The following is a 25,319-nucleotide window of genomic DNA, read 5'->3' as shown; positions in this document are numbered from 1 at the left end:
GTTCAGGGTTGGTCAGGAGGTGTGGGTGGTTAAGAAGGGGACACAGGTGCACGAGTTGCCGTGAGCAAGGGCCGGCATGTTTGAGGGCCTGGCCCAAGAGGAATCAGGCAGGAGAAGCCTCACTGGCTTCACCTATTCATTTACACAAGGTCCCTGGGTCTGGGACTGTAACTGGGCGTAGGGCATAGGATAATAAGATGTTTTCCTAGTGTTCACCTCATGTCCCTTTTATACTTATCTCATTTTTCTTTGCATTCTGAATTTCCCGCATAATACTCATAATTCTCAAACTGTTCAAAACATTTCTTAAGATCTCGAATAGTCTTTGGTAAGCAGTTCATGAGAATGCCTATGTTTAATTCTGAATAAAATGAACACTAATTTTGAGAAACTAATTTTGGTAATAGAATATGTTTTCTCCTCACTGCTTAATTGCTATCCCATCTTCTTTTTAATTACCTTACTCTTTTAGTCCCGAAAATTACCAAGAAATTAAACATTACCAACACCCCCAAAAAAGTTAATTTAAAATTTTGTTGTTTTCTTTATTTTCTTAGGATGCCAGTGTGTTTTATGAGATTCAGTTTATTGCTTTGAAAACTAAAACAAAACAAAATAAAAGTTTAAACAAGGCTTCAGCAAAAAATCAATAGGTAATAAAATGTAAAATGGATACAATAAATTACTTAATTAACAACATGCTATTAAAGCATGACAACTTCAAAATCTGTCACAGACTTCTTCTACTTTTATGTAATTTAGTTTTCCAGTTTATTTTCTCATTAGCCTTTCTTCCAAAATATGTCTCCAACATCTTAATTCGCTCATATTAAACTCTCTTTATCAGAGATCTCACCCAGCCCTCATTTCCCAGTGAATAACCACAGCACTGGTGTTTTCCTCTCCTGAAATTCCACAGTGATTCCGTTAGGTGTCCAGAAACTGGGCTTTTGCAGCAGTGCTTCTTTAAGGAGTTTGCCTACTGATTTTTTTTTTTCCCTCCCTACTGATGTCTAACTCAGTGGCCTCTATTACGTCAGCTGTACCTTGATACAAATTTTCTTTTATTTCCTGTTCTCTTGGGATCTTGGAGGAATATTTATATAAAGCTCCACTCATTCCACATTTCCTGGGTGTCTGAGTGATGGCCTGTGCATTAGAGACACAGAGATCAGTAAGTCATGGGTCCATGCTTGCCAGAAACCTGTGTTCTGTGCAGGGTTTCTTCTTTGGAATAAACAAACAAAACACCTCTTTTTTCCAACTTTCTTTCTGCTAAGAAAACATAACTTGTTATATAAGAAATACCTCACATATTAGCCAGATTTGAAACTTTTTCCAGTATTTTCAGGAGTATTTTAAATGGAATTTTCTAAATGGTAAATTATCTTTTTTCCCTTCGATCTTCAAGGTTTTATTTGGATATGTTCATCCCTTCGTTGAATATTTTTCTATTTATATCAAAATTACTGCCCAGGTCACTGATGGGATTATGGGTAACATCCTTTTCACTTAGAGATCAAGCTCGTGTATTGGATGGCATCTTCTTCTGTTTCACTTACAGATCAAGCTCATTTATTAGATGGCTTCCTTTTCAGATAACATCTTTTCATCTTCCAGTTCCTCTCTGAAGCCTCCTGCTGTTGACCCTGGGCTTTGCCAAGCACACTCACATCTGTGTGCCTGGACACGTGGCTTTGCACACAGTGGGGCTGCAGCACATGTCCTTAGTCCAGAAGCTCACCTACTACTCCAAGGGCTGCTTCCTAACAAACTCTGCACATGCCAGAGCCAAAGCAGCCCAGGCAACACCCAGGTCATTCTTGCCTCTAAAACCAATGTCGGAATTTAAAATACAGCCCATTTCTTGATGTTTATGTTACACCAAACTCAGACTTGAAATTTTAATGGAAGACACAAAAACAAGTCCTTTCAGCTTTCTCAGGAAAATGCAATGAAATCTCTTCCAGAAGTGTAGTTGTCTTATTTGAATTAAAAAGAGTTCAAAAAACAGTATTAGATCTACCACTGCTCTCCCCAAATGGACTTTGCTGATTTATTTAGATGCATGTTTCGTTGTAATGATGTAGGAGAATACTTTTATATTATTCCAGTAAGTGTACTGTAATATATTTTGAAAACTTAATGAAGTCTTATTAATACAGAACCTTACTAAAGCTATCAGCTATTAAAATCTTTGCTGAGAAATGAGTGTTAATGAGAAATATTGGTTGGATAATTACTCAAGTGAGACTTAGGAAGGTCTGTGTCCTGCATTACTTACATTGGGAATAGTATTAAAACATTTCCTGTTGTGATGAATTATATCTGTGTTTCTGTGTGTTGAGAAAATAATCTTCACAGAACCAGTTTTGTGAAGCATTTATTTTTGACGGGAATAAAAAAGCCAAAGTTACATTTGAGTGAATTTACATTCTCATCTGTCAAATGATGTAATTTGGCAGTCATTCAAGCCCTTTGATTTTCTAACCCCACCTAATTTGAATATTTCACTTCTCTGTATCCATTGATATTTGAGCAAGAGGAGGAGTTTGGTAATGAAATACAGTCACAATTCTCTCACCCAAAGCTTACCACCACTGTCCAGCAAATATCCTGTTTCAGAAATGCTGATAATAAGTTAGGTAGATACTGGTTTCATTTATTTTAATTTACTCCATTGTATAGTAGAATACTATTCAGCCATTGAAAAGGAATAGTGTAAATCTGTAGTCATTAACAAGAGAAGATTGCCATCAACATTTTGTTGAACAAAAAAGCAAATTCTGAAACTACATGTTAATATAAGCTTGTTTATATAAAATTTATTAAATCTGCTTATCTTCATCTTTATGTACATGTGGAGGTCTGGAAGGTTGTTTACCAACATTTTATCAGTGACTGTCTTTGGGAAAAGATATTTCAGGGGTTTTTTGCTTTCCTTTTTGTACTTTTCTTTATTATTTGAATTTTCCACAATGAGTATTTACTATCTTTGCAATCAGGAAAAAATGAATGTTACCGAATCTCATAATTCCACATAGTTTGCATTCATTCAGGGCTCAAGATGTCCTTACCTGAGCATCATTTGTCACCGTCGCTGGTCAAGAAAACATTAATATTGAATAACAAAATTGTTAGTTGTTTCAGAGAGAGTCATTTGCCTGAGTTTATTGGAAAAACTAATACCCTTCCTATAATACTTCAGATTCATGCCAAATTTGAAGAGGTCATAGGGAAAGGATGATCTGAGCAATCAATTTTAGTGAACATGGGGGTCTTTACTGTACCACATGTATGCAACTATGACGGTTATGTTCCTTATAGAATTTCACGTATCCCTATTCTCAGGCAGGAAGGCTATTTGATCCAACCAAAGGCATTTATCAAAGTAGGGGTGGCTCAGGTTATAAGAGGAACCCAGTTGTAATGGCCTTTTCTAAAATCTTTACATCTAGAGTATTCCCATGAGATATTCTCTCCCTTTTCATGTTTAGCTCTCAACCCATTTTTTTTTTTTTTTTTTTTTTTTTGAGGCGGATTCTTGCTCTGTCGCCCAGGCTGGAGTGCAGTGGCACGATCTTGGCTCACTGCAACCTCCGCCTCCCGGGTTCAAGCGATTCTCCTGCCTCAGCCTCCTGAGTAGCTGGGATTACAGGAGCCCGCCACCACGCCCGGCTAATTTTTGTATTTTTAGTAGAGATGGGGTTTCACCATGTTGGCCAGGCTGGTCTAGAACTCCTGACCTTATGATCCACCCACCTCGGCCTCCCAAAGTGCTGGGATTACAGGCATGAGCCACCGTGCCCGGCCTCAACCCATTTTTTGTTCGTGGCTAAATTTGAAGAGAGGAATTAAAAATAAGGAAGTGTCTGACCATTATATGCCCGTTGCATCTTGAGTTACCAGCAGAAGTCAAGCTTCGTACATATATTCATAGAAAATCTATAAAGAATGAAAAATACCTTGTAGTTATTTATCAACTGAGAAATTAGATTTTTTTCTAAAACACACTATGCCTGTTGAGGCCAGTTAATGTTAACCAGCAATCTTCTGGGTCATTTGGATCTATCAAGTCAAGCTCACCATCATTATTTATATTTTAACTATTTGGGAACATCCAAGAAAGCAATAAGGCATTGATTTTTATCTTTTGGGAAGTTTTTGGGAAAAGGAGAAAAGGAAGCAAAGAAACAGGCTGCTGGAAGGGTGACAGTAAGGAACTGCCTGGCTGGAAACAGGAACCAAACTTTAACAGAAAGAGTTAACAATAACCATACATTTGGTTTTAAAATGTGACCTCGTACACTAGTGATTTTTTTTCACCTCTGTGTTGTGTTCGGCACTATTATTAATGCAGGAAAATCAGTAACATTAGTCATCTTAAAAGGGTTATTACTCAAGATGATTTAAATTGTGAAAATGTCAGTGGAGCCTGCACGCACTCTGCTAGAGATGCCATGATTTACGCCCTCTGACACCATCCTGCTGCTGAGGAGGGCTGGAAAAAGGAATGGCTTGTGTTTTGCAGTGATCCACATGCAGGGGATGATGTCAGTGATAACACATCTTAAATGTCCTAGGATTTGCCAGTTTCATGGCCCCGCCGTTGGTAGATGTTGGATCATAATCTGCATGCTTCATGCAAATCTCTAGGAAGTCTTACACATTGAGATGGAGGTTATACTGGAGAGAAGCATTGGAAATGAAAATTAGTACAAAGAAAAAGTATTATTTCTGAGACTTCTTCCCAGATTTTCAGTATTCTTTCCATGTGACATTATAATAGCACATATGATGCGAAAATATTTTAAGTAATATTTAGAATCTAAAGAAATCTTCAGACTCAGTTGCTTAGGAAACAGTTCACGTAGACAACTACTATCAATATTTAGTACTTCAACCTGAATGCATAGTTGTTCATGATTCATAATTTCCATGTTATTTTTCATTTATGTGAATGGATTAAGAAAAGCTAAAATTTAAATCCTGAAAAACTGCCAAAAAGCAGAAATCATCAATTGATAAAAAGGTATTGTCAATAAAATATTAAGAGCAGACTCTCCTTCGTATAATAGCAAAACAGTAAGGCACAGACACAGTGTTGAGATGAAATTGATTCTGGTTCTGCACTTTATAATAAGCAAGAGCTTCCCAGAAAGCGAGTTTTTAAAAAGCAAGTGAGGAGTGAAGGTATTAGTAGGTGGGAAATGGGGGTGGAAGGGAGTCTTGAGCTTTATTTGATCCAGTAAACTGTCACTCTGTCTACTGCTTAACCTTGCTTCCTTTTCTTGAACTAATTCCAAATCCCAAAACTTGTCTTCGCTGACTCATCCATCAGGGAATGCAGTTAGCATTGTGGTAAAGAACATGAAAGTCTTCAGTTTCAGATATCCACAATGTCCAAATGCCTGTGTTGTTTAAATGAACCATTTTATTAAGAGCTATAATTTAGCTCTCTTCCTAAAGATCCACGGACTCTCCTGTTGTCAGGTTCTACCCCCATGAAATTCCTCTAGATTTCTGCATTTACTGTAGCAGCATCAGAACAATTCCAAGCACACCGTAAGGAACTTTTGAGAGGTTAAGAACAAGCTCAGGTGAAGGAGAATAACCATGATGGAGGAAAAAGTGGCCAGAAGAGATCGACCCAATCTCTGTGATAGGGAAAGGGAGAGGGCTGTTCAGGTGACACATGTGCTCTCCTGTCCCTCCAGATGAACACGTCACTGCTGGGAAGCATCGGCATGCTGAACTCGGCACCTCAGCTGCGCTGCATTAAAACCTACCAGGTGCCCCCTGTGCAGCCCGCGTCACCCGGCTCCCACAACGCCCTCAAGCTGGCCCGGCTCATCTGGACTTCCAACCGCAACGTCATCCTCATGGCCCATGATGGGAAGGAGCACCGCTTCATGGTCTAATGCTGCTGCCTGCCACCGTGACTGCGTTTTAGCTCTCTCAATTCTCCAAGCCAATGTTGCCCTGTCCTTCCTCCCACCAGATTGTTCCCAGGGGCCTGCCCACCCCAGTGCCGTCCAGGGGTGCGGCCAGGTCTTGTCACTTGTGCATGCTTCTCAGGGGCAGACCCTGCTCGTGCTGTCTGTCGATTCAGAGGCACGCACACACGCTCTGCACGATGTGGCCATCCTGTCACCAGGTAGTTTTTCCCTGCCAGAGATGGGAGTGGAAAGCCAGCGGTTCTTGGGAACGCTCTTGTTGCTTGGTGCAACAGAAGCACAAAAATCAATAAACACTGTGATTGCACTCCCAGCCCAGATCAGCATTTTAGCCATCTCAACCCCACCTCTGAAGTGCTGCTTGAATCTGGCCGTTCTGACCCTGGGTGTTGAGGTCATGCGGTGTAGTCCTCATGATTGAAATGATTGCCCTTTGAATTTCCTAAAATATTGTTTACCAAAAAGATTCTGTGTTTACATGTTCTTTTCTTCTGGTGATTGCTAGGAAATTACTCAATCCAATTTCCTAGGGTTTAGCTACCACCTTCTTTATCAACAGCTAACCAGATTGAGATTCATGAGAAATTATATACACACACAAAAATATTTTTCTTGTAGAAAATAGTTTTCCAGACACTTAGCCTTCCGAAGTGCTCATCTCTTGCTTAAATGATAGTGTATTTAGTAGTTTAAAATAAAAATAATCACTCCTTATGATCTAGTTAATGTAATTATCCAGTCACTGTAACTAATCTCTTGAAGGGACTTTTGTGATAAAGAGCCAAGTTCGGAAGCATAGCGTGTACCGGAAATGAAGACTCCCCATCCACTGCTACAGATCCTGTTGAAGAAAGAGCTTACCCCTTTCCCCCGGAAGCCTCACAATCCTGTAGTTCCCATATGTGTGGCATATGTCAGTTATGAAATTATTATAATTCAGCCTTCAAACTACTACTGATCAACTAAAGGAAAGCTAATAAGGTATTTCTTTTAAACAAGTATTCTGGAAAAGTAATAACTATGGCACAAATGTTCAGGAGTGTGTATAACAATGTGTGGGCTCTCAGTTAATTTATTTGAGCAGACATTGCAATGAGGGTATTCATTATGCTTCTAAGTAAGCTTTAACTATATCACTTTCTTCTTACATCAGATTGTGCTGGTTTTAGCTCATAATAATGAAAAAATAGAATAATATTTTGTATGAACTGTTTCTAACAAACCTTGATCTGTATATACTTGTGGGGGGTTGTTTGGTTGCCTAATTGTTGATTGGTCCGTTCATTGGGCAAAATCATTTATTAAATGCAAAAATAGAAAGTTACTTGTTAAATTCAGAGAAAATATGTGAAGTTTACAAAGGAACCAAAATGATAATGGAAGAATTTAGTCTTAAAAGTTTAGGTTGTAAGAGTTTATCTAATATACAAAAATGTAGGATCAAGGTCTAGGAACAAACATTGGTTATTTCACTGAAACAGATTTTTAAAGAACATGTTAAGAAATTAAAACCACTAGAACATCTCTTTCATATTGATATGATGTTATTTCCATTGATGGCAAATCTATACTGTTCCTTGATTTTAGAGTTGGGTATTCTTTCAAAAGTGAATTTAGGCACATGCATGTACATTGTATTTATAAAGATTATCTATGTAGTTTCCAATGAAGAAACAAAGACCTATACAGTGTAGACTTTATTTGTTTGGTGAACGTGCTGTTGTGTTTGGTATAGCTAGAGAAATGTAAGGTAAACTAAAAGGCTCACTTTGTTTTCCAGTGGGCCCACAGTCTTCTCTATACCCAACGTATGTTTACTTTATGAACTTAAATGGAAATTAATTTATTGTAGACTACATCTCTATTTGGAATGATGAGGTAAATGTATACCTTAGCATTTTGTTTAACAAAAATGTTCTGTGTATCAAGAAAGAGGTGTGGGAGCGGTAGGCAGCCTGCCGCCAACACACAGATGGCTCCCACCACTACGAAGGTTGAGAGCAAAGCCAGGAGGCCCAGAGGAGCAACAGCCCTGGGCCACGAGTGTGGGTCGGCCTTTCAAGTGCTCTGTATGCACAGACAACCAAGGCCAGTAGAAAGCTATGGCTGCAAAACCCTGGGGTGGATGATGTTTGATGATTAGACAGTCATCTCTAACTATTAAATATCTGCATTCTTGTTAACATAAATCTCTCCTTGGCTATTTTAATAGCCACAGTCCCAAACTTCATCCCAGCTTAGATTTCTCAGCACTGAGGTAAACTCTGCATTTTCATCCCAGCGTACACCTTTAATGTTTTATTGATTTCATTGGCACTGTATTTGGACCTGTCCTTGTATATGTAGAGACATATGTGGCTTCATTGGTAATTTACAAGCAAAAGATGACATGACGTCACACCTGTATGAAAATGTGATGATTGAACTCCCTGTGTATAGTGAGCGAGTTAAAATGTCTGCCTCTCCAGACATTTCTTAATGATTCCACTTAATAGATTCTATGTATGCTGAATGTTCCTGTGTACATACGTGTGTTAAATAAAACAATTGTATTGAAAACTGTTTTTCTCACATTATTACCTTTTCCAGTGTTCACTCATCTTAAACACCCTCAGTTGAAATCCGTATGCTCCCCTCGCCCTGCTGCCTCTAATCATTCATTTCCCTGGAGAGCTGGCTTGGGAAAGGCAACTTATTCCCAGAGGACAGTAGAGCACAAGTGCAGCGAGAAACTCTCCCTCCAGAAACTCAATGGCACCCTCTGTGGTTTGGGCAAGGGAGTTGCATGCCTGTTGCTTTATCTCCACCCTACATGCTCCCAAATGACTGTTAATGGCACCAAATCATATCTTGTCAGATTGGATGGCATGGGTTGGCTGCCTCTTGGGAGCTAGGCTGAGATCATTAAGTTCACTGCATTTCATACTCAGTTTGGAGTTGAATTTGAATCCCTGAGGTAAAGGGTATAATTGGTTTTCGGAAAAATCAAGAATAATAAAGTAGGTCCTTATTGCTCATAGAGGGCTATGTGTAAGTAGTGAATGTACTTCTTTTCTCTTAATTATTTCAGATAAGAACACAAAAGCTTGAATTGAGTCAATCATCATGTAACAGTATAATTTTCTATAAGAATTCGGTGAACATTTCAGGACTGGTCTGAGGCATCTTTGGCCCTATCAAATGCCCACTGTGGGCCCCAGGAAATGTTTTAACATCTCAGGACTTAAATGCATTCTTATAGGGAAAATAGGGGCAGTAACAGTTCTGTATGATCAGTGATCACATAAACTGATCAAATGTGGAAAGGGCATGACATTAATAGGAAGGTAAAGCCAAGCAGTGCTGGGTGAACTTTCACCTTTCACCCCTTCGGCTGACTGACAGAGCTGAGTGTTGAAGAAAATCAATACTTTGGAGCCAGGAGGGAAATATTTCCACCCTCTAACTAGAGAATGTATTTTGACAAGGCCAAGATAATCCAAGCTGCACAGGAGAAAGAGAAAAGAAGACTCATTTTTAAAGCCTGACACTTCAAGGTGTTTTTGTGCAATGGTTTAGAGATCGTCAATACATACAAATACCAAAGGTCAAAAAGAAAAGCCAGAAGAATTTCAAAAATTAGATGTTCAGTTCTTTTTGCTGTTTACAAAAAAAAAAAAAAAAAAAAAAAGGAAGGACTATAGAGAGTTTTGTGCTTATAATTGTCCTTTTAATGAACCAGGCTCACAATTGTGTGAGCATTGAGGTGATCATCCCTCTTTAGTCAAAACTAATATTTTGTAGCAGCAGAACTGTGAATATTGAATGCTCAAAAAGCATTCAGACTTCCTGCTTCTGTACACCTTTTGGCTACAAATTGTTTTGTTTTGTTTTGTTTTTTTGAGTGGTTACATTGTTTTGTGCTAACATCTCAGAATTTGGTTTTGCAATTCTTGTTGATTCTGCCGTAATGGCATTGTACATCCTGGATCCTTCTTCACATTCGGTTCATTCCTTTGCATGAGAAAAGAGTTCTTCTACCTAGAACTTAATGTTTTTCTAGTTTCCCAAGTCCCTTTAAGCAAATTACTTATGAAGATATTCTAATTAATGCCTCTCTGAATGAGAGGTTTATGCACCTCTAGGAAGATGGTAAACAATTCATTCTTACCAGCAAGATTAGAGCCATTCATTCTGTAGACAAATACCTCCATCAAGTGGATATAGATTCTTTGCTTTCCTACTGATAAGAAAACTAAGAAGCCAGTGGTGTCCATACCTTCCAGACAAGCTCAGAAGGACAAAGGAATCTTAAGTATCTAAAGTACACCATCAGGCCTGCTGTAAACATGTGCTAATTAAACAGTATTAAAAATACAGTGAAAATATAGCTTCTGTTTATATACCTTCTTACTCATTAATAAATCCCATTCTATTCTGAGGCGACAGATCAGGCTGGAAATTTTTATTTTGTTTTGTTTCAAAAAGAGAATGCAGCCCGCCAAACCTCCTTAATACTCTGAGATTTCCCAGAGAAGGCCAGGAGTCTAGCACTGCTTGGATTGTAGGGGTATGAAGTAAATATGTGCTGCATTTGTGAAATCCATTGTATTGCACCTGTCAAATGCTTAGAAGAGTGGCACATAGGAAGCACTCAATAGATGTAAGCTAATATTTTTAGGAGACAGGAGTCCTTATTGAGCATGGATAAACAAGATGACCTGTGTTCTTTGGAAAACTGTTGGATTTTTGTTGTATGTTTTCATCTCTATGTGGACTCCACAAGTAGATCTGGACATCCTATCCAAAGGAGGGCTCCTGTGGTTCTGTTTGTATTCCCCACCTGCTTTGCCATATTGCTACGTGTTACACCCCGCTTCTCACCAAAATATGTAGACATGAAGAATTGCCAAAATACATGCCAGCAGAGGAAACTGGTTGGTTGTGGCTGAAGTTGTCACCAGAACAAGCATTCTAACAGCTGTGTGCTGAGTCCTTCTTAAAGATTGCTTCCCAGCCAAAGAGAACTGTCTCACCCTGGGTCATGCTTCCTTTCCTGGGGGGCAGACACATCCCATGACGGGTCAGGAAAGAGGTTTAAAGACCCAGCCCCGGCCCGGGTGTGGTGAGTCACACCTGTAATCCCAGCACTTTGGGAGGCCGAGGCTAGGAGGATCACTTGAGGTCAGGAGTTCAAGACCAGTCTGACCAACATGGTGAAACCCCATCTGTACTGAAAATACAAACATTAGCTGGGCGGGGTGGTGGGCACCTGTAATCCCAGCTACTCAGAAGGCTGAGGCAGGAGAATCACTTGAACCCAGGAGGTGGAGGTTGCAGCAAGCTGAGATCGTGCCACTGCACTCCAGCCTGGGTGACAGAGTGAGACTCAGCAAGTCGTAAGGAAGGTGAGTCTCCGCCTCAAAAATAAATAAATAAATAAATAAATAAATAAATAAAAAGACCCAGGCCCGAGCTCGATTTCAAAACCACTTAGAAAGGCCATCCCAGCTCCAGAACTCCCTTGCACACTGACTGAAGGCTTCACTGAACTGCATCCCAGCTCAACCTCTTTCTCTGCCCAGACCTGGGCATTTCCCTACAGATGCTGATCCCAAGAACACTGTTCCATAAACTTCCTATGTGCAGACCTCTCTCACACACAGTCTGCATCCCAGAGAACCCACCAGGAGTGGCTCAAGAAAGCAGATTCTAAAACGGAGTTTGGGAGCTGAGCCACCCATTGAACCACGGCAAGAAGGACCCATCACTGGGGGTGGGCCCTCATGGACAGCCTCTGGCGTCTTGGCTGCACAATTGTTAAAACTTTCCTTGGTGATGCTTCTATGGCATGCTGTTGGAGGGCGATGTGCTGGAGGGTACCGCATGGCAGCAATTGAAAAATAAGGGAAAGGAACAATTGTAAAGGCAATGGACTTGGATGACTGTTGTGGAGTGCTCTGGAAAAAGACAATGAAAAGTTGAAGGGTGATTAATCACCCACTAGAGGCTAAATGTGAAAGCCAGAGAGACTGCTGAGCAACAACTAAGCTTCATCTCCTACAGCCAAACATGAGCAGCCTCAGCCCATGGAGAAGCACAGCTCCAGAGGCTGCAGTCACCTCTGAAAATCTGCTGCCCCAGGGTCAGAGCCCTGACGGAGGTGAACGGGGCTCTCTGGGTTGATGCACTTGAACAATCTTGAACCCCCAATTCCAGCAAACCCTCCTCGGGCCTGCCTACATGGCCAGTTCCTCCCTGTTCAAAGCCGGCGCCCCTCGTCCTTTGCTTAAAGATAATGCAGAGGCTTCTCCCGTGCAGAAGTACACATACCCCCCACCAGAGTGACTTGGGTTAAGTCATGGTGCAACCTGGCTGCCAAAGCGCTGGACCTGCTGGGAGAGGGAAAGAACCATCTGCCATAGGAGCTGTAGCTCCTCACCAATGTAGTGAGGAGTAGCCAATGTAGCCACTGAAATGGGACTGGATTTAAAGCAGGTGCTGGGTCAAGGGGAAACAGACTATAAAGTGCATCAAGGGAGAGTTTATCGATAGGAGATTGAACAACCCACAAGGACCCAAGGAAAAGGTGCTGCCCTGATGTTATAAGCTGCTTGGCTTGGAGAAACTGGTGGCTGACACCAAGAAGAAATGTCAGAACTGATGTGGCAGAGGGTGGAGGCAAGAACAGGAAAGCTCAGAGTGAGGAGACTACTGGAGCAGGTATGCTAGGTACCCCCAAATCCCGTGGATGCCGCTGCTCTGTGAGAGAGGCTGGAGACATTCATTCCAGCAATGAATGGAAGGAAGGTGCTAGAAGGGCACCCACATCCCTGCAGGCCAGGACTGAGGGTAGAAGATGTCATGACAGAACTGGGCCCCAGGTATCAAAGAGGATAATAATGTCCTGAAATAATACAGACCTGGTGGGTGCGATCATCATATTTAGTAGCAAGTTTGGAGTGGTGGCCAGAGACACCATACCTGCAGAGATCTTTGGAGGTTACTAATAAAACATGTCATCCCTAGGTACAAGATGGGAGGGCAGCCAACAAGGGTATTGTTCGTCTATACAAGCAAAAGAAATCAAAAATGGACCACAGGAGGCTAAAGGCAGCCATTCCAGTAAGGAGTCAAAATCCCTTGCCTGGTTTGTAGACCCAAATGGCATGGTTAGCAGGAGCTCAGACCCCTCGTGGATGAGGCTCTGGGTTTGCCCAGTAGTAAGCCATGGATAGTAGCAGAGATTCTTTCCAAGGGGGAGGAGAATTTAGAATAAGTAGTAGAGAAGGGAAACAATAGATATCAGTGGTGGCTTCGGGAGCAGCTGCAACAGCAGGGGTTGTTTTTTCCACTAATATTTCTGTTCTGTTTCCCCCAGAATCCTGGAATGGCTGTTCCCAGGCTTTTTTCAAAGCAAGTGGACCTGAGTGGGACAAAGGTGAAGGCAGGGGACGCTGTGGTGTGTGCTTGCTCCCCCAGGTACCGGCAGCTGACGTTTCCCAACTGAGACCTGCTACAGGAATTGCTTGGGGCTGAAGAGAGCCACTCTCCTCAAGGCCACATCCTCCTCCCTAATGAGAGCTACACCCAATAACCCATCATGGGGATAAAAGGACTCAACCCTCTCTGCTTCAGTTTGGAACATCTCTGAAGGGCCATTCCAGCTTCACAGCTCCCAGTGCATTTGGCAGATAACTCTGTTGCAACCACATCACAGTCCAGCTCCGCTCTGCCTATGTATTGCTTCCTTCACACAGATGTTGATCCCAGGAACACTTCCTAATACACCCGCTTCCAGCAAATCTGTCTCAGAGTCTCCTTCCCAGATGACCCCACCTAGGTTCAAGTATGGCTCTGCCACTTATTAGCCAGATAACTCCCTTTGTACACCACTCACGTCTCCTTGTCCCTGGTGTCCTTGCCTGGAAAATGGGAATGACGATCATGCCTGCCTCATAGTCTTCTTATAAGAATGAAAAAATTCATTATTTTTCTTAATTCTTCATCCTGAAAGCCATGAATTTCTCCCTTTTAGAAATGAAAATAACTGTGGGTCACATAGACAAATGACCAAGATTGTACTGAAAATAAAAGGGAAATCTAATATTTTTAAGTCCCATACTCTGTTGCCAAGGCCCAGTTTCCCCTGTTTTTCCAGTTGTCCTTGTGGAACAGGAGATGAGGAGGGAATCGCCAGGGACTATCCCGGCCACACTCTAGAAGCAGGAGGAAGTGTGGGAGAATAGAAGAGGTTTTTGGTTCACGTAAGCCTCTGTGTTTTCCCTTTGTATTTATGGCCATTGCGCCAAATTTTACAAGGACTGGAACTATGTTGATTCTCATTTGTGAATAGTCCTACGATTTTACAACTCAGCAACCAGTTTTTGTTTTGTTTTGTTTTTTTGTTTTTCTTGTAGACAATGGATACTTTCTTCGGGAAAGTAGAAGTTGATTGACAGCAATCGACCCCAGTTTTCATTGACTGTGCAGTAGCATTTGGTGCTGCTGGCCAGTCCCCGGCACTGTCCCTTCTCCTTGACTTCATGAGGCCACAACTTTCTGACTTCTCCCGATTGCTTTTGCAAACACCTCCTCTTCCTCTGGATACTCTTCTCCAGAGAGGCAATCTTTAATAACTTGAGAATCACCAATACATATAAAACATACTTCCGAAACTTAAGATTGCTAAAATGGTTGGCCTCCCACGTGACTTGAACAGAGAAGTATTACAAGACTTACTCTCTCCACTTGGCCAGAATCAGCAAAGAGCAACTCCTGACAGGACAGGGCTGTTCCAGTCTCTATTGTCACATATTGGGTTTACTCCCCATCCCTGATGATCTCATTCCAGGAAATATTGGAATATATCAGAACCTGCTAGAGCAAACCATAGTATGCCACCGTACTCACATCCACCAACCTCAGCTTTGGCCCTGCAGCAGGCTCCAGGCTGTGGCTCTGTGACAAACACATCTTAGGTCTCTTTTCTAACAAGTCAAGGGATTGAGGGCCCAGATGTGCTTAGAGGCCATGTTAGGCATTTAACATATGTAATCTCACGTCTCTCAATAATTGTGAATTCGCCCACATTGTATAGGTTAGAAAACTGACACACTGAGAGGTTAAGTAAGTGGCCTAAGGTCACACAGCTAGTAAAGTGGTAGAGCTGGGATTAAAATCTGAAGTGCTCTTTCCTCTCCGTCAAAGGACGCTATCGTCAAGGCCAGCTTTATAGTAGCGGAAGAGACATGCTTTATTCTCATATTGACCTCAATAAAAAACAAAGGACCTCAAAATTCAATCTTCATTTATTTATTCCACAATGACTTATTGAATGCCTATTATTTTTCAGGCATTTCTAGCAAGGGTGAAATTAATACAGTGCAGGCACTCACATCCTTTATGCATCTCAAAGGCTATCTAGCTAATGCGCTGGATGTTGTGAGGCCCATTATCCATAGTGTACACATGCCCGCAGCCCCTCCTTCTGATGGTTTAACTTGGAGCAATGCTCAATGGTTGTGCATAGCCAGATACCCGCACTGTGCACACAGGCACTGGGTTCTGGGTTGCCTCCCTGGCATCGCAGGCCTCTGAAGTCTGCTTCCTTAAGTGCTTCCTTCTTCAGCTGTCCCTCCCTGGATCCCAGCCACCTGAGCTCCATCCATCCCTGATTTCATTCCTTTTTTTTCTCTTCCAGCTCTGGTCCACAGCCTTCCTCCCCAGGACCTGTGATCCGAGTCTGAAGCATACAGTGGGAGCACAGAGGAGGATGGGACAGAGAAAAGAAATGAGCATCAGCCCTGGGAATGTCTCCTCTGACTGTAGAGCCATGAGACATTAAGATGGACATTCATTTGAACATATACATTCTGGTAGATTCCAATGAGAATTAAACCCATTCATTCATCTGGTAGATATCTAGTGAACATCTACCATGCATCAGGCAGAGAACTAGGTGATGGGGTTGTAGTGGAGAAGGCAACAGTTGTGACACCTGCCCTTATGGGCTCACAGTCTAGTGGGCTGGGGTGGAGACTAAGCCAACCACAAATTGTAACATGCGCAATGACAGAAACAAGGAGAGGCTGAAACCCAATACCCCAGGGAAGGGGTGGGCAAGGTCAACCCAGGGTCTCTTAAGGAAGATAAGGAGCTGGATGTTGGTACAGCAGTTGGAAGCGGAAAGAGCTTCTAAAGAAGGAAATAGCACGTGTGAGGTCCCTGAGGCAGAAGGGAGAGTGACAGCAGGTAATGAGCCAGCTGTGGCCCCAAGTGAGGCATCTGGAAGGTACTGAATCTCGTAGGCAATGGTTAAGGGCACTCTTAGGGGACTCAAAAGCCATTCAAAAATTGTGACTTGAAAGATATGATTTAATTTAGCTAGAAAACACCATTCAGCTGCAATGTGGAGAATGGGTTGGAGTGAGTTGGGGGAAATGGGGTTTGTTAATTATCTGCACAGTAACAATATTAGCACAAACTTCTTAAAACACATTTGGCCGGGTGCGGTGGCTCATGCCTGTAATCCCAGCACCTTGAGAGGCTGAGGTGGGCAGATCACTTGAGGTCAGAACTTCACGACCAGCCTGGCTAATATGGTGAAGCTCCATCTCTACTAAAAATACAAAAATTAGCTGGGTGTGGTGGTACACACCCATAATCCCACCTACTTGGGAGGCTGACGCAGGAGAATCACTTGAACCCAGGAGGCGGAGGTTGCAGTGAACAGAGATGGCACCATTGCTCTCCAGCCTAGGTGACAGAGTGAGACTCTGCCTCAAAACACACACATGTGTACACACACACGCACGCACACACACGCACACATACAAGCGTGCGCGCACACACACACATATTTACAGCATTACAGCTTCTCAGAACCAGGCATCCAGGCTAGGCTTAGCCAGGAGCCTTGGCCTCAAGATCTCTCACAGGCTGCAATCAAGGTGTTGGCTGGGTCTATGGTCCCATCTGAGGCTTGTGAAGGAGAGAATTTGCTTCAAAGTTCATGTCATTGTTGGCAGAATTCAATTTCTTCTGCTTGTAGCACCGGGGGCCTCGCTTTCTCACTGGCTGTCACTGGAGGCCCTTGCAGGCTGTTGGCTAAGCCTAGAGGCTTCCTACAGCTCTCTGCCACTTGGAGTTTCCCAGCACAGTCACACTGCAGAGGTGCTGGCATTATGGCTGAATCTTGAAAGATGAATAGGAGTTTCCCAGGGTGAAAGAACATTCAGACAAAGGGGAGCCATGACTGAAGGCATGGAACTGTGATGGCAGGTGATGTTTTCAGGGAGCTAGCAGATGTAGCCAGTCCCTTACCCAGAGCCATGTTCCCCTTTATTCCGTGCTTCTAAGCCTGGGCTGGGCTCTGTTCTTTGCACCAATGACCACGTGCTCAGGCTGGAGTTTATCAGCCTTGGAAATGGAAGCTTGATTAATTCAAGCCAGCATGCTCATGCAATGCCTAGTGGTATAAGTAAGGCCTTCAATGCCATTCTGGCCCATGAGGTGGGAGGGGGGTGCTCTTGGGAAAGGTTCTCCTCCCCAATAAAAAGAGACATTCAAGTAGAAGTTTCTATCTGTGTACATAGCTGTGTGAATCTGTGATACCTGGGAACCCAAAAGCCATTTTGGGCCTATGTTGGAAGCCACCTCGGCTCAAGCCAACTCACTAGGGTAAATCCTCGGTGACACCACTGGGCTTCTAGAGGAGCCAGCCCTGCAGACATCCACCTCTTACTCCTTGCCATATGATATAATCATCTTCCCCACTGGCTGAGCCCCTTGCAGCCAACCCTTAAAAACAGACTGTACAGTGTACAGTGACATGGCAGGAAGTGACTCAAACTCATGAGCTGAGGCCAGCATGAAGATCTTTGTAGCCAGTGACACAGAGCTAGGCTGTTTCCTGTGAGGTCTAGGGAGTTCTCAATGATTTTCAGGGCAACAGTGATCCCACATCTTGGCTAAACCTAGTGGCAGGGTGCATAATAGTTTAGAAAATGGAGACCGTTGTGACAGGGAGGCCAGTGATGGCTACATATCTAATCAAGAGATTCTGAGAACTCAAAACTACGGCAGTTGTGATGGACACCAAAAGGAAGGGCCAAGGGACATCTAAGAGGTGGGAGTTAGGGGAGCTGGTGAGCGAAATGTCAGGAAGGAGGCAGAGGTCCAGGGTTCCCCAGAGCGAGAGACGGGGGACCAATGGCATTTGCCAGTCCAGAATGCTCACATTCTTGGAAAATATCGTCCATGTTCACACCTTGATTCCTTCACTGCTACTGTTCCCTTCACGGGTGGGATCCTTCCACAGCGAATTCCCATTCACATAATCCCACCTCATAGCACTGCTGCCATGGGGAAGTCAGATTCAATTTACGCCATTCAGACTTGCAGTCCCCTCAGTCGGGAACACCAGCTGCAGGAGTAAGAACCACCTCTACGAACTGCATGTATGTTACCGTCGGAACATCGCCATCCCACATGACAAGCCACTGGGTGAGTGGGAGGCTGAATTACTTCGAATGTATTGATTAATAACTTAGCCAAAAACTACAAAGCTGCAGTGTCTGTGACATTGGATCTGTTTCTTGAAGACAAAGGCTAAGCTTTATTGCCGGCTCCCAAATGCACTGGAAACAATTCTTGTTGTTTCACTTCCTGGGACTTATATTTCTTGCTGTTTGTAAAATATGGTAATTGATAACAAAGACAAATCTGGGTAGAAAAGGGTAGAGTCTACATTCCTCATGCTGAAAACCTGTTCAGGGTGATTTTCCCCTTACTGAACTCCTAAAAAAAGAATTCCAGTTTTGTTCATTAGTAGAACCACATTACCAAAAAAAAATTGTGTTCAATTATTATATTTTGAATTTCATCAATAAAAAATGTGTGGAAATTTGTTTTCTCACTGTGCAATATTCTCAGTTTTGCCTCTTAGCCCACAAAGCCTAAAATATTTACTATCTGGACCTTCAGGGGACAAGGTGGCTGTCTTAGTCCATTTGGACTGCTATAACAAACCATCACAAGCTGGGTAGCTTATAAACCACGGAAATTTATTCCTTACAGTTCTGGAGGCTGGGAGTCCAAGATCAAGGCATGGGCAGGTTCAGTGTCTGGTGAGGGTCCAGTTCCTGGTCACAGAATGCATCTTCCTTCTGTGGCCTCACATGGTGGAAGGGTGAGGGAGGTCTCTGGGGCCTCTTTTGTAAGGGCACTAATCTCATTTACTAGGGGCTCTGCCCTCATGGCCTAATCACCTCCCAATGTTCCTGTCTGCCAGTACTGTTGCTTTGGTGATTAGGTTTGAATGTATGTATTTTGAGGGGACACACACTTTGAGTCCACACTGGTGACTGACTCCTGAGCTACAGCCGTTCCATTCAAAGTGTGGTCTGGCACTTCTCAAAAAAAGACATTTATGCGGCCAACAAACGTATGAAAAAAGTTCATGATCACTTAGAGAAATGCAAATCAAAACCACGATGAGATACCATCTCATGCCAGTTAGAATGGCGATCATTGAAAAGTCAGGAAGCAACAGATGCTGGAAAGGATGTGGAGAAATAGGAGTGCTTTTACACTGTTGGTGGGAGTGTAAATTAGTTCAACCATTGTGGAAGACAGTGTGGTGATTCCTCAAGGATCTAGAACCAGAAATACCACTTGACCCAGCAATCTCATTACTGGGTATATACCCAAAGAATTATAAGTCATTCTGCTATAAAGACATATGCACACATATGTTTATTGAGGCACTAATCACAATAGCAAAGACTTGGAACCACCCCAATGTGTATCAGTAATAGACTGGATAAAGAAAATGTGGCACATATACACCATGGAATACTATGCAGCCATAAAAAAGGATGAGTTCATGTCCTTTGCAGGGACAGGGATGAAGCTGGAAATCATCATTCTCAGCAAACTAACACAGGAACAGAAAACCAAACACCACATATTCTCTCTCATAATTGGGAGTTGAACAATGAGGACACATGGACACAGGGAGGGGAACATCACACCCCGGGGTCTGTCGGGGGTGGGGGGCAAGGGGAGGGATAGCATTAGGAGAAATACCTAATGTACATGACGGGTTGATGGGTGTAGCAAACCACCATAGCACATGCATACCTATGTAACAAACCTGCACGTTCTGCACATGTATCCCAGAACTTAAAGTATAAATTAAAAAAAAAAAAAAAATAGTGTGGTCTGGGCACCAGCTGCATCCATATCCCCTGGGAGCTATTTAGAAATGCAAAAACTTAGGTTGAACCCAGACCTCCTGGGTCACAGCTGCATTTTGGCAAGCTTCCTGGATGATTCGTGTGCACCTACAGTTTGAGAAACACTTCACGGGAGTCCATGTGGAAGCTCACAGGTGCTGTTGATAGTTTCAGTAGGCACCAGACTGGGGCTGGCTCTGGGCACCACCATCCACTGTGTCCCAAGGTGGAAGCCCAGGCCTCTCGCATGGGGGTGCACTAAGGTATGCTGCTCCCCATCAAAAGGTTGGCCCAAGCCCTGATCCTAAAGCCAATCTTTCCGGGGCATCTGTTTTCCCATCTGTGTGATGGAGGGGTTGGAAGGGCTGATGTCAGAAGGCCAGTATGGCTTTATCATCTGTTTGGTTTTTGTTTGAGGGGGATTGATAGGATGATTTCTGTCCATGTTCACGTTCATGTTCCAGGAACATGGTAGGTTGAGATGAAAAGGGCAGGACAAGAACCACAGCAGCTTCCAGATGAGAATAGTGTATGGAGACGTGGGATTCAGGATGTTTCATTTTACATAGATCATATTCTGTAAGGTTATTCTTCTAGTTATATGTTTCTTTGCATCATAGGCAAAAGGAATCAGATCCAGGGAAAACACTGTACCACTGGGGCCTGGGTGCCTTACGTGGTTTTCTGATCAACTTCATAGAATCAGAATGTCAGGACTACAAGTCATTCGCTAAGTCATCTCATCTTTATTGATCATCCATGGGCACTGAGCATTTTAGAGGCACCAGGGATGTAACTTTGAATCAGAAGAGACCTGGTTTCTGCCCTTGTGGTGCTTACATTCCAGTGGGTGAGACAGATAAAGAGCAGTAGTTATAAGCAAAAGGGGGAAAGGAAGATGCGGGGGTGGGGAGTGGTTTACAAGAGGAGTCAGGTCACACAGGGTTGGTGTGGGATGGGGCATTTAGCAGGAAGAGGACACTGTGAGATTTGTGTTTTGAAGAAACCATTGGCTGATGTGCGAGATTGGAGAGGAGTAAGAGAGGGCATGAGGAGATCAATTAGGAGGCTACTACAGCTTTCCCAGAGGGAGATGATGAAGGGAGGACAACCGCTTCCATTGCAGGGAATGAGATTGAGCCCCAGAGAAAGCAACCAAGGATGAAACTGAGAACTGGGGTGGAAGGCACTGCCACCGAAGTCCCAACCAAAATAGTTAAAACCAGTCATCCCAGGGAATAGTACTGCAGCCTCTGGAGACACTGCTACTAAAGGGCTGTGTGGCCTTGGGCAGGTTACTCCACTTCTCTGGGCCTTCTGTTCTTTCCTTGAAAATCAGAGGTTCAACCAGATAATCACTGTATGTGGTGACCAGATAGTTTCTTGTCCTAACTGGGACACTTCTGAGGGTCAAAGATGGAACAATTAATAATTACCCCAGGACAACAGGCATAAACCTAGCCAATCCTGGGAAAACTGGGATTAAAATCCCTGACAATCTGAGCTCAGAACCCTCCAAGTTCAACACTCAGTTTCTCAACAATTCTTTTATAGATTGGGAGCTGAAGTCAACTCATTTGTAACCAGAATTGGACGGATTCAAAGTTCCTGCTGAAAGGAACTCCTGGCTAAGAGCCCTGCAAGCATCCTTTCTACTCCCCAGTGCACTGATAACACTACTTGTGGTGAAAAGAGGCCCTGTTTTAGCCTCGAGAACGGTGAAATTGCTGGTGAATGCAAGGACTGGCAAGGGGATCAGCCTATCTCTAATCATGGATGACGCTGTGCATGTGCCTGTGGGATCATGGGTGGAGGGAAGGCAGATGGAATAAAAATGCCCCCAGAACGGGACTGTTGACTATGTCTTGGTTAGAGCCAAGTCTCTCAAAAAGTCACCTTCTTCTTTTAAGAGGACATGTAGCATTGGATATTAGGTTTAAGCCAGTTCATCCTAGTTGGAAAGGCAATTAGGATTTGGAAATAGGAAATTCAGATTCAAGTCTCAGGTCTGCATGCTACTTCCCTGCTGGTGACCTGGACAAATCACTTTCCTTACTTAATCTCCCATTTTCTCACAGTAAATATAGATAATGACACCCTCTTGAGAGGCTGTAATTAGGATAAAATCAGATCAGTAATATGAAAGTGTTCAGACAACTGAGAAAGTTTTTAAACTCTTTACTTTGAAATAATTTCAGACTTACAAACAAGTTGAAGAAAGAATTCCCATGTGCCCTTACTCAGCATCCCAAATGGTAACATGTGACATAATCATAGTTCAAGAATCAAAACTGGTGAATTAACATTGACCAATACTGTTAAACTAAGCTACAGACCTTAAATGTTACCAAATGTCTCAGCAAATGTTCTTTTTCTGGTCCACGATCAAATCCAAGACCCCACAGTTTCTTTGATTCTGATACCAATTGAGACTATTCTCATCTCTGACAGGTCCTCAGTCTTCCTTTGTCTTTCATGACCTTGACACTTTTGAAGAGTGCAGGTTAGTTATTTTGCAGACAGTCCCAATTCAGAATTGCCTGATGTTTCTTCAGGATTAGATTCAGATTGTGCTTTTTTGCCAGGAGACCACAGCAGTGACATAGTGTCCTTCTCAGTGCAGTGTATCAAGAGGAACATGATGGTCATTCCCGGCGATGTTCACTTTTATCACATGATTAAGGTAGTATCTGTCAGTTTTCTCAACTATAAAATATGTAAACTATGATTTTTTCCTTTGTAATTAATATGTGTATTGTGAGGAAATGCTTTGAGATTATGCAGACACTGTTCCCCATCATACATTTTTGCAGTAATTCTGGCAGCCATTGATGATTCCTGCCAATAATAATCATAGTGGTGGTTGTTATGCAAATGGTGAAGTTCTTTCAATTATTGCTCTTCTTACTCTTAAGATCTGGGGCAGGGATGGCAAGTTCCAACCACTTGGCAGTGGCCTTCTGGAACTCCATGTGAGAACGATTGCGAGGTCAAGTTCTCTTAACAGGGGAAGGATTGTGAGGTCAAGTTTCCACAACCTGGTGAGGGGAGGTGGGGAGGGAGCAGACAGGTGCCATACTGGCAGTTCTAGGAGGGTCTCTTTCCCTTTGGAGAGATAGATCTTGCCTGTTGGGCCTTCAGGCCAACACACACTGGCCTGGCTAGAAGGAATACAGCCTGTGTACCTACCCTCTTTCCTACTTTGGGCCTACTTTGTTCCTCTGAATGGCTGAAGCTCCAAGGCACCATGGTCTGCACAGATGGTAACTGTGCAGTTCCACAAGGAAGGGGTGCTTGTGCCAGGCTCTGGATGAACAGGGCTGGGGCTACATTCACTTCCTCCCCAGGAAGGCCCTATCTTTCTATACCAATATGTAGTTTCTTTGATGAGATCAGCATGGAAGCCAGTTGCTTGGTGTGGTCCAGGAAGTCTTCTGAGAGGAGGCTGCTGCTGGACCTTGAAGGTTGGGAAGAAGATCACTGATGGGATTTGGGAGCATACAGAACAGCATTATTGCTTCATCCTGGCCTGCCGTTTCTTTCACGGACGGCCTAGATTCTCCTTTGACCTGGATCTCCCATTATATTTCCTATTGCTGCTATAATAAGTTTCTCCAGCTTAGTGCCTTAGAACAATACAAATTTATTATTTTACAGTTCTGGAGGTGAGAAGTCCAAAATCATCTTCACTGGGTTAAGTCTCAATGTCGGCAGGGCTGGCTGAGGCTCTCGGGTGGACTCTCTTTCCTTGCCTTTTTCCAGCTTCTAGAAGCCGCCTTCAACACCTACCATCAGATCTAAATTCCAGATAGCAAGAAGATGGGAAAAACCTCTTTCCTTCCTTTAAAGGCAAAGCTCAAGACACACATCAAAACACCAAAACTCAAGGCACACATCCAAACTCATGGCACACATCAAGTCTGCTCACATTTTGATAGTCACATGGCTACACTAAGCTGCAAGGAACCCTGGGAAGTATATTCTTTGGGTTGGCCACCTGTCTAGCTCAAGTATTACTACAGAGGAATAAGGGGAGACCGATATTGATCTCCTCTTGTTCAAGACAAGAGGGCACAATGCTGACTTTTGTCTGATGTGATGGTTTAAGAAGGAACAGACCAATGTGAGGTGTGAGTTATGTGCTGTGACTTGGACTTATTCAACAGCAAGGCCCAAGGTTTACTCTGATGGGACAGATGGGCAGAAAGAGTGACCACATCCCCTGGCATTAACCTGCTGCAGCCAGTGTAATAAAGTCCAGCACAGAGATTGACCCAGGGGAAAGAGCGTGTGCTTTAGAGCCAGATTAAATTGGGCTTGTATTTGGGTTCTCCACTTGACGGATGTGTGGACCTCTTTTGGGTCTCAGTTTCTGAATAAATAAAGTGGAAATCACAAAACTGACCTTGGGCTGTTATGCAGATTCAATGAAACAATGTAAACAATCTAGCCTGGAACCTGGCACACAGTAGGTGCTCAAACAATGCAGCTAGCTGTAGTGTCCACCCACACATCTACATGATTGGCAGCACTATCTCAAATCTTACAGACAAACACATGCAATTCCTCCTCATATTGCAAGTTCCCTTCAGAGAAGAAAGCCTTTGAGAAATGGTAGAATGATTTGGTGCTATCTGTTATCCTGCTATAATTTTTGTGTGTGGAAATTCGTTAAGAATTCATTTCGATGAATCCCAAATGCATGCACCATGAAAAACAATTAGCTTTAATAGTGTAAAAGAAGGAGATCAATAAATAGATTCATTTCTAAACTGTAATAATTTATTTGCTTCCTGACTTTTGGGAAATACTGCATCTTCCGGTGACACGTCAACCATTAAATAGCTGAACAGCGATGATTTGTGGAAGGATGTTGATAATCAGTAGGCAGACCCTGCTCTCGAGTCGGCAACCCCAGCCACTAGCCAGCAACAGTGGACAGGAAGGGAAGCAGGCCTTTTCAGGAGACAGTGCAACTCGACAAAGTGCTTATGAGGACTTCCTCATCCTTAAGCACTGCCCGAATGCAACACAACAGATGGGAAAAATAACGAGACCAGTGAACCAACGATGGAGAGAAGAAACGCGGCATTCCTCAGACAGTGAGCAGGGAGAGGGAAGAGAGGTTTGAAGATGACTGCGA

The 25,319-nt window shown here is 43.1% G+C and overlaps 1 protein-coding gene across 6 annotated transcripts in view; it reads left to right on the top strand.

Annotated features, from left to right (window-relative positions):
- The window catches only part of WDR7 (WD repeat domain 7), a 389,629-nt gene extending 381,113 nt beyond the window's left edge, over positions 1-8,516 (top strand). For all 6 annotated transcript variants that reach the window (XM_005586607.5, XM_005586606.5, XM_065533758.2 and 3 more), the window contains one exon: positions 5,718-8,516. In XM_005586607.5, the coding sequence (XP_005586664.3) occupies positions 5,718-5,921 (204 nt within the window). In that variant the 3' untranslated portion in view covers positions 5,922-8,516. The remainder of the gene's footprint in view (positions 1-5,717) is intronic.
- The last annotated feature ends 16,803 nt before the right edge of the window (positions 8,517-25,319 follow it).

The sequence above is a fragment of the Macaca fascicularis genome, chromosome 18, assembly GCF_037993035.2.
Source record: "Macaca fascicularis isolate 582-1 chromosome 18, T2T-MFA8v1.1".
Taxonomy (NCBI): Eukaryota; Metazoa; Chordata; class Mammalia; order Primates; family Cercopithecidae; genus Macaca; species Macaca fascicularis.
This window is presented reverse-complemented; position numbering and strand designations above follow the sequence as displayed.